Source organism: Asterias amurensis, chromosome 15 (assembly GCF_032118995.1).
Source record: "Asterias amurensis chromosome 15, ASM3211899v1".
NCBI classification, from domain to species: Eukaryota; Metazoa; Echinodermata; class Asteroidea; order Forcipulatida; family Asteriidae; genus Asterias; species Asterias amurensis.
Genome location: NC_092662.1, coordinates 14,539,390 through 14,548,365, shown reverse-complemented (window position 1 = coordinate 14,548,365; position 8,976 = coordinate 14,539,390). Strand labels below are relative to the sequence as shown.

Genomic DNA, 8,976 nt, shown 5'->3' with positions numbered 1-8,976 from the left:
TGGGCCCAATAATTTGTCATATAAAGATCACATTAATGATTTTATTACTTGATTAATGTTGCTTTAATTTGAAATTTGTCATCTGTAGTACAATCTGAAGTGATAATATTTTGTACACATATTACGTCCACTTTAATGGTATTCATGCAAGATGTTTTATTTTATAAAACTATCACAATTAAATTGCGTCCTATTCATTAGGTTTTAAAGATAAGTTTTTAACAATTACAATCAATTATTGTTACAAAAAGAATTGTATAGAAAATGACTAATAATGATACAAAAGTGTTTGTATATTTTGAAACTTTCAGAGAAAAATATTTGATTAAATCAGATTTGCTCTAGACATGCAACATTTTGTACTTTACTTGCGCATCATGTATCTATACTACGGCTGGCTTTTACCTTACTAACGGTTCTTCTCAGAACCACCTCTGTTTTAAGTTGGGAAGGTAGTGCGTTCTGCCCTACCAGCTAGTAGGCTCCTAGTGGATGATACCCATGCCTACATCCTTATGGACTGTGAAGGGGGTAACCCTGTTTCAGCCCTAGGAGTAGGTGGCTCCTAGTGGATGATACCCATGCCTACATCCTTACAGACTGTGAAGGGGGTAACCCTGTTTCAGCCCTAGGAGTAGGTGGCTCCTAGTGGATGATACCCATGCCTACATCCTTACACACTGTGAAGGGGGTAACCCTGTTTCAGCCCCATGAGTAGGTGGCTCCTAGTGGGTGATACCCAAGCCTAAATCCTTACGGACTGTGAAGGGGGTAACCCTGTTCCAGCCCCAGGAGTAGGTGGTATTCCCCCTTTTGGAAGCTGATATTGTTCGATAGCCCAAATAAGTCAAGTGTAGCACTCGCCTTAACAGTGGCCCTACGGCCTTGTGAATTGGGCGATATTTCATTTTAAAAAAATATCAAAAAATACTTGAGTAAGATTTGAAACTCTACATGATGGGAGTATAATCAAGTAAGGTTTGTGGTAGCACTACATGTATGTGTAATTCTCTTTTGAGAAGTGTTGGTTCTGAGAAAAACCGGTGGTTGACAAGTCAACGTTTCGATCAGTATGCTCTGAACGGCTTTTCCTGAAGACGATCAGAGCATACAAATAAAAATTGAGTTGTCAACCACCGGTTTTTCTCGGCACCACCACTACTCAAAAGAGATTTACAACATGGTGCTACCGCGAAAAAACCTCACTCCAAAAGTTTCAAATCATATTTGCCATTCCTTAAAGGCAGTGGAAACTATTGTTAAATTACTCCAAATAATTATTCGCATAAAACCTTTTGGTAACAGGTAATGGAAAGAGGTTGATAGTATAAAACATTGTAAGAAACGGCTCCCTCTGCACTGACATAGTTTTTGAAAAGAATGATTTTTCCACGAATTTGATTTTGAGACCTCAGAATTAAATTTTGAGGTCTCAAAATCAAGCATTTGAAAGCAAACATTTTGATGTGAGAAGGATGTTTTTTCTTTCATTATTATCTTGCAACTTCGATGACCAATTGAGCTCAAATTTTCACAGGTTTTTTTTTTATGCATATGTTGGGATACACTAAGTGAGAAGACTGGTCTTTGACAGTTTCCAAAGGTGTCCAGTGCCTTTAAGGTTTGAGAAACTGGAGATACTCTTTCAGCCCTTTACGGGATAAGAACCATTCTTCCTTGAGCTGACGTTGTCTTGATGATGTCATCATGAGCTACTGAAGCATCTTGGAGAGGATATTCTTTTCCTACGAAGGGTTTTAACCAACCGCTCTCAATGCCAGCGAGAATAGCTGAAGATGCTTCGTTGAAATCCGCCTGTAATAATAAATAGTTTTGGGTTTGAAAAAAGCAGGCATCATATTTGGTCCAAGAGAACATTTCAGGCTATAATAAATAAAAATTCAGATCGTTTCAAGAGCGAAAAAAATCGGAAATCAGACTTTAAAGTAGGAAGACAATCATGCCTAAAAAAGAAAAATTGACTGGTGCAAGACCTCGACCTCTGGATTAACAAACCGGCATTCAATGAGCCATCAATTTTCCTCATAGAAGTGGCCTTTACCAGAGGAACATTGCCGTGCCACTTTAAAGGAACACGTTGCCTTGGATCGGACGAGTTGGTCTATAAAAAGCGTTTGAAACCGTTTGTTATGAAATGCATATGGGTCGAAAGATGTTGTAAAAGTAGAATATATAGATCCACACAAGTATCACTAAAAATTGCAGTTTTCCTTTTACGTCACGAACTAACACGGTCGGCCATTTATGCGAGTCAAAAATTTGACTCCGATAAATGGCCGACCGTGTAAGTCGACGAGGTAAAAAGAAAACCACGCAATTTCGAGGCATATTTGTGTAGATCATTGTATTCTACTTTTACAACATCTTTCTATCCATATGCATTTTATAACAAATTGTTACAGAACGCTTTTCAAAGACCAACTCGACCGATCCAAGGCAACGTGTTCCTTTAAGAATAAAACTCAAGGCCTGTAACCTCCTATTCTAAAACTACATTAATTCAGGCTAGTCCTAAATTAGGACGAGTAACTTGCCCTAACTCAGGCTAGTCCTAAATTAGGACAAGTAACTTGCCCTAACTCAGGCTAGTCCTAAATTAGGACGAGTAACTTGCCCTAACTCAGGCTAGTCCTAAATTAGGACGAGTAACTTGCCCTAACTCGGGCTAGTCCTAAATTAGGATGAGTAACTTGCCCTAACTCGAGATAAGACTAGTCTTAACTCTTTGTGAACTCGAACTGGTTGCCTGTAAATTGCTTGGCAGGGCCCAATTTCATAGAGCTGCCTAAGCAAAAAATTGTGCTTAAGCCAAAAAAGATTTGCTTAGTAAAATCAGATTACAAGTAAGACTCCACTCAATTGTTATGCTAAGTAAACAACAGCTAAATACCAGTCACAAGCAATGTATGTGGCATAACATTTTTGCCAGTAACATGTGTAAAACAAGCAAGCTATTTTCGTGCTTAAGCAAATTTTTTGCTTAAGCAGCTCTATGAAATTGGCCCCTGGTCTTGGCCCTTGGACTAACTAACCTCCTTCAACACTCCAGCCATGACTCCAATGATGGAGGCTTCCTTCAACATGGTGAGCCTGGGATTAATCTCAATACTCCCTCGATTACCAACAACCTGACGATGAGCATAAAAAACCAAAGCAAATTCTATTTAGTTTCAACTCTTTAGACCGTTCTATTGCAACGTCACGGCCTGGTACTTGGGAAAACATTGCTTACTGGGCAAGTTTCCATTTCATAGCGGTGTTAACTTTTAGCACACGAAAAGACATGCTAACCTTTCGATGCTTGCTATATGTCAGTGAATGGTGTAACAAAAAGATTTTCATCTCCTGCCACCATTTTCCACTCATCTTTTCCAAAAGGAATATCTCATTCAACTAAATTGGATACTAATTTATTTTATAACGAATGAAAAGTGGTGGTTTGATGACATTTTTTTGATTAACAATGCAAATCTATGGTGAACACGCCAGCCGGTCGCCTAAAATTTCATGCCAAACTGTGAAATACATCTACTATGCTTAAGCTCATTCTTTTTGCGATAGTTAGCAAGAATATTGCTTACCATTTTAACTAGCGCTTTGAAAATGGCCACTACAGAAACATTCTGTCATATTAATTATATTGAAACTTACAGCCACAGTTCCGCCCAATGCCAACATTTCCAGATCTTTTTGTAGATTGACGTTTGCCAGCATCTCAATCACAACATCTACCCCTCTGCCGCCTGTCGCTTCCTGCAAACATCAATAAGAGATTGATAACCGATCATTCAATATTTAGTTCCAGTAGTTGTGTAGGGTGAGAGAAACTGATCATTCCAATAAGGGGTGATGTCTATTTTAATAAAGGTACTCATTTTGCACGCTGTCCATGGAATACTTGACAAAACTTGCACTTTTTTTCACTTGTAAATAGAGGACGTCGTGTTCATGATCGTGCACTTTCCACCTAACAGTATGACTTTACCCTACTAATACACTAGATCATGTAGATAACAAACAAGTGAATGTTATACCCTTTGCCAAAAAAGAAGAAGTCAGAATTCAGATAAAAGTTTGACATTTCTCATCAAAAATATTCAATTCAATTCAATTCAACTCAAAAGTGGTTTATTAAAACATATCTCGCAGTTAAAAACTGAATTGCACATGTCAACATCATAATATGTTAAAAAAATTACATCAAGTAGAAGTTAACAAAGAAAAGGACATCAAATTAGAAATTATTATTATTATATACATGTACATTGTCAAAAATACATTGGTAACAAAAAAACCAGTGTTTGTATCACTTATGAGCCAAAATGCAAGCCGGGAGAAACTTCAGAGGATCAAAAAATATTTAGTGGTCACTACCACAATTGGGCAATCCCAGTCCCAGCTATAGTTGGGCCATCTGTAGTTGGGCAGTCCCAATTGTAACACTCAAGTTGATACTAATCCCAAACCACAGTTGGGATGGTTCTATAGTTGGGCCAGAACCAGTGACCACCCCAAGTCCCCTTTATTTATTCCCAGGGCAGTAGCCTATTGTTATTGTCATGCATGGTCAGGCAGCAGGTCACTGAGGCAAGACAGATATAGCTGGGTGTGCACCACACACTCTCTCTCAACTCTCTTCAAGACTACTAGAGTGGACACAAGTACCTAAGTTTTAGCCCTGTCTGCAGGTTTAGGTGTTGCCTCTGTTTAGGGTAGGCAGATACCTCAATCTACACTGTACAATTATTCAACATAAGTTAGCTTTGATAATATATTTGAGCCAGCTACACCGTCTCCGACCATTGCTCCATGCTCCAACCAAGCTACAACCAACAACAGTATTAAGGAGGCAGAACACGGTAAAGACAGGGTAAGTTTGTAGAGTATCAAAAACCTTCATTCATAAATATCTCAGACAGTTTCGCTATTCCTATTAGTGGAGAGCAGTCACAAGGGTGTGTATAAACCTTTGTTTATGACCAGTAAAGAGTGTTTAAACATGGGCGTGACACTTTGTCTCGGTAAAATTATCAAGAACCAGGCCTCGTTGGGAATAAACCACTGGTTGAAAACCTCTTCACCACACATTGATTCCCTTATTTGTGACTTTTGGTGACCTTCCTTATTTATCTTTTTGTACTTGCTCATTTGTAGTTTTGTTTTGCTCATCTTAATTAGTCAAATAATTCAAAATAATAATAACATACATCAGCGGTGTGTCCAGTGGCTTAACTAAGCGTGGAGATCGCCATTTGAAATCTGGACTGCGATTGGGTATTTTTAGATGTTTAATGTGATAATGTTTTTAATACTATTTCTCCACTTTCACTTAGACAATGCTACCTGCAAATGAACATTTGGTGACCCTTTTACTCACATAAAAAGATTAAATACTTTTATATTTACACTGAGGTGTATTAAGAACTGTATCCTAAGTAGGATTTGAAACTTTGCATGGTGGAGATAAAATATGGAAGAGTTTGCGGTAACACCATGTAATAACAATCTCTAAGTGAGTTGGGGTGGTTCTGAAAAGAACCGTTGGGTTAACTTGACGTTTCGATCAGTATGCTCTGATCGTCTTCTGGAGAATGCTGGACTCTGATGCTGCATGCTGCTTAAGTACTAGGCGGTGGATCAGCGGTGATACACAAAGGCGGGAAATGTAGGCGGGAAATGAACTCGATGATGCGTGGTGAAACCTGTATCCTAAGTAATTTCTCGAGTTCCGTGAACAGAAACTACAGGCAAATCACTCAGGTGGGTTTTGAACCCACAACCTTTGCATTGCTAGAGCAGATGTCTTACCACTAGACCACTCACTGAGCTAGACCGGTGGCTAGAGGCAGTTTGAACCCTTAGCAGTGGGTACCGCAACAATTTAATACATATTAATGTTTGCATTGGCACTAAATGAAATATCAATTACTGACACTGCTGAGCTCTCAGTGTTTCATTCTATAAATTGAGAGTTTTAGTACAGATTTAAGAAAAGAAAAGAAAAAAAGGGCAGAAGGTGAGGATAATCTTACCATTATCTTGTCCGTATATCCAGCTTGCCTGTGATTAAACACATGATGAGCTCCAATGTCTTGTACGAGTTTCATCCCTTGCTCTGATCCTGCTGTGCCTATAACAGTCATTCCATAGGCTCGGCTGATTTGAACTGATGCTACGCCAACCTGTTATGAAATTCAAGTGACTAAGTTTTCTTGCTAACTGTGTGGTAACTTAGCTTTGAACTTAAAAAACTTGCTGACTTCCCTACAAAACAAAGTTGCTCAACCCCTTCAGTCTCTAATTTTGGCTGAGCTTTCCCTTGTCAGAGCATTAAATACAGAGTATACCATTGGGTATTTTAACCATTCGATTGGTTTAATTCTATATAAATGTAGATTTATACAATAAAACTAACCAGTGATAATTTATTTTCACAAGGTTGTCGTGTTTTTCAGTTATCCCTGAAAAAAAACACCCCAGAACGGTATGTGAAATATATATTATTTTGGGGGCAAATGTTTTTGGGGGGCGAATATTTTTTGGGGGCATAACAACTTATTTGTTCACATAACCACATTACTTCAAAGTGAAATGTTTCTGAAAATGTTTTATACATGTACTATCAGCTACTGTAGGCTTCTATAACCAAACACTGTTATTGCCACTAATTTTAAGTGTGACATGATACCTAAAGTGCTCAAATGGATTTGTTTTTACTGGTATTTGCAACGACATTCAATCTACAAAAGAAAAACACATTACATGTACCTGTTTAAAATTAAAAAATTTACAATGTCAGCTCAACAACAGTTGGTCAGAGTAAACAATGAATGAGTAAGTTAAAAAACATACCGAGCCACTAGCTCCGTGAACCAACACCGTCATGCCTGGCTTAGCGTGAGCTTGTTGAATAACAGCCCTGTATGCTGTCCAATAGGGAATACCTATTGCAGCGCCTTGCTTGAAATCTAGCTTGGCATCCAAACCAAATACACATGAACTCTCTGCCAGTGTGTATTCTGCATAGGAACCGGATACTGTCCCTTTGGTGAAAACTCTGTCCCCAGGCTATGCAAGTGAATAAATCCACGTTAATATTAATGGACCAGATAAAACAGATGTTAAACTTGCATTGAGGATGCAACAAGAGGTCACAAATCCCGCTTTGTCATCCCTCACACCAAATCAACTGTGTTGACTAACTCCTTCTTCCCACATACCATCCGGGACTGGAATAGCCTAGCAGTAGATCCAGCGAGTACAAATCGCTTGAAGCCTTTAAGCTTGCACTTCAGGCTCATCCATCTAAGTAGCTCTCCATATCCAACAGTTTTTACTTGCACTCGTTTACACTTTAAATTTCCGCACTCGACAGCATGTCCTGCTTATTTTTCTTGGACGCATGCGCAAACACACAGTGCATTTTTCCTCCGTATGTGAGGCTGCACTTCACAGGAAGGAAGGAAGGAAATAATATTTATTGCTTTTACCCACATACACCGGTGCATTCTGTGAAAAAAAAAATTCACAGGCCTATTACTCGGGTGTGATTCGAACCAAAGACCTTTGCAATTCTAGAGCAGTGTCATACCAACTAGACCAGCAAGATTGCCCAGCAGTAGCAAGAGGCAGTTTGAATCCTCTGTGTTAAGCAGCAGATAAAAGTATGAGAAAGATTTGTGTAAAATCAAATAAATAAAGTAAAAAGATCACTTTATTTTCACACCAATGCGTATGCATACATGTACTAATATACAGATGAAATACATTAACATGACCAGAACAACGGTATGCTTCGAACATAAACAAATAAGAACAAAATCTGAGTAATTGCAATTCAAATCATACTTCATATATAGACTATTATGAATGGCAGTTTGTGGTAATTATATTAAAAATTAATCAAATTCATTAACATAATCAATAGTATCAATGATCTTATGAAACCATAACAATGATCCTGACCTTGACTTTGGTGACCCCTGACCCCACTTCCTGCACAGTACCAGCGCTATCGTGCCCAGGGGTCCATGGGAGGGTCGGTAGTTTGGCATAAACACCGGAGCGGATGTACGTCTCTACTGGATTCACACCGGCTGCTTGTACTTTAATCAATACCTGAAAGACAACAATTATCAACGAAGGGCACAATACTTACTTGAGGGCCACTGTCTAAGCTTGGCCAGTGATTTGGAACAATCTCCTTACTGTCATTAGGGAATCTATCTGGTTTCGTAAAGTCCTAAAGACTCGCCTTTTACATTGTTAATTGCTTTCCAGTGCTGATCTTGATGGAATAGTGCCTTATAAATTTTAATTGTTACATTATGTATTTCCAAATGTAGTCCTGTTTTTTTTTTTTAATACCGAAAGCCATTTTAGAAGAAGTATCAAAATACCATCATAATAATAATAACAATACACGGTTTTTATTTAGAATTTTTCACGGGGTGTCTTAAAGCGCTTCTGACATTATTACCCCATGTCACTGGGCATTAAATAATTCCCTAAACCATCTCAGCTCCCTGGGGAGTATACAGCCTGTGCGACATAATGCGCTACATGGCTAAACCAATCACAAGAACCATCTCTGCCCTCACAGGTACCCATTTACCCCTGGGTGGAGAGAAGCAATTATAGTTAAGTGTCTTGCTCAGGGACACAACACTCACTCATAACAGCAACACACTACGTTACGTAAGCAATCATATATGCATACAAAAAAGGCAGTACCGACCTGGTTAGGTGAAGGTTGAGGGATTGGGACATCTCCCTGCATTTTGAGGACCTCTGGACCGCCAAATTGGTTGACACGAATGGCCTTCATGATGTTTGCTAAAACAATTTTCGCTTTACTGGCAGACGACATTCGGCTGTTTGGCTGGACACTCGATCGCCAAGATGGTCCAAGAGTACGTGACGACTGGACCATTCAACAGATGTAGCGCCCTCCAG

At 38.9% G+C, this 8,976-nt stretch overlaps 1 protein-coding gene across 1 annotated transcript; it reads right to left on the bottom strand.

Moving 5' to 3' along the window:
* Positions 1–36: 36 nt before the first annotated feature.
* LOC139947849 (quinone oxidoreductase-like) lies at positions 37–8,976 on the bottom strand. The gene is made up of 7 exons (XM_071945659.1): positions 8,759–8,976; positions 7,987–8,139; positions 6,874–7,089; positions 6,054–6,203; positions 3,673–3,774; positions 3,054–3,149; positions 37–1,815 (listed from the first exon to the last, which is right to left on the bottom strand). Exons 1-7 carry the CDS (start codon positions 8,951–8,953, stop codon positions 1,654–1,656), a joined length of 1,074 nt encoding a protein of 357 aa, XP_071801760.1. The 5' UTR covers positions 8,954–8,976; the 3' UTR covers positions 37–1,653.

Excerpts from the sequence above, each read along its gene's own strand:
- LOC139947849 (XM_071945659.1), bottom strand. The coding sequence starts at position 8,953 with ATGGTCCAGTCGTCACGTACTCTTGGACCATCTTGGCGATCGAGTGTC. Across the intron at positions 7,090-7,986 it reads CAGGGGTCACCAAAGTCAAG|CCTGGGGACAGAGTTTTCAC; the intron begins GTCAGGATCATT and ends TCACTTGCATAG. Across the intron at positions 6,204-6,873 it reads TTCACGGAGCTAGTGGCTCG|GTTGGCGTAGCATCAGTTCA; the intron begins GTATGTTTTTTA and ends ATTTCATAACAG.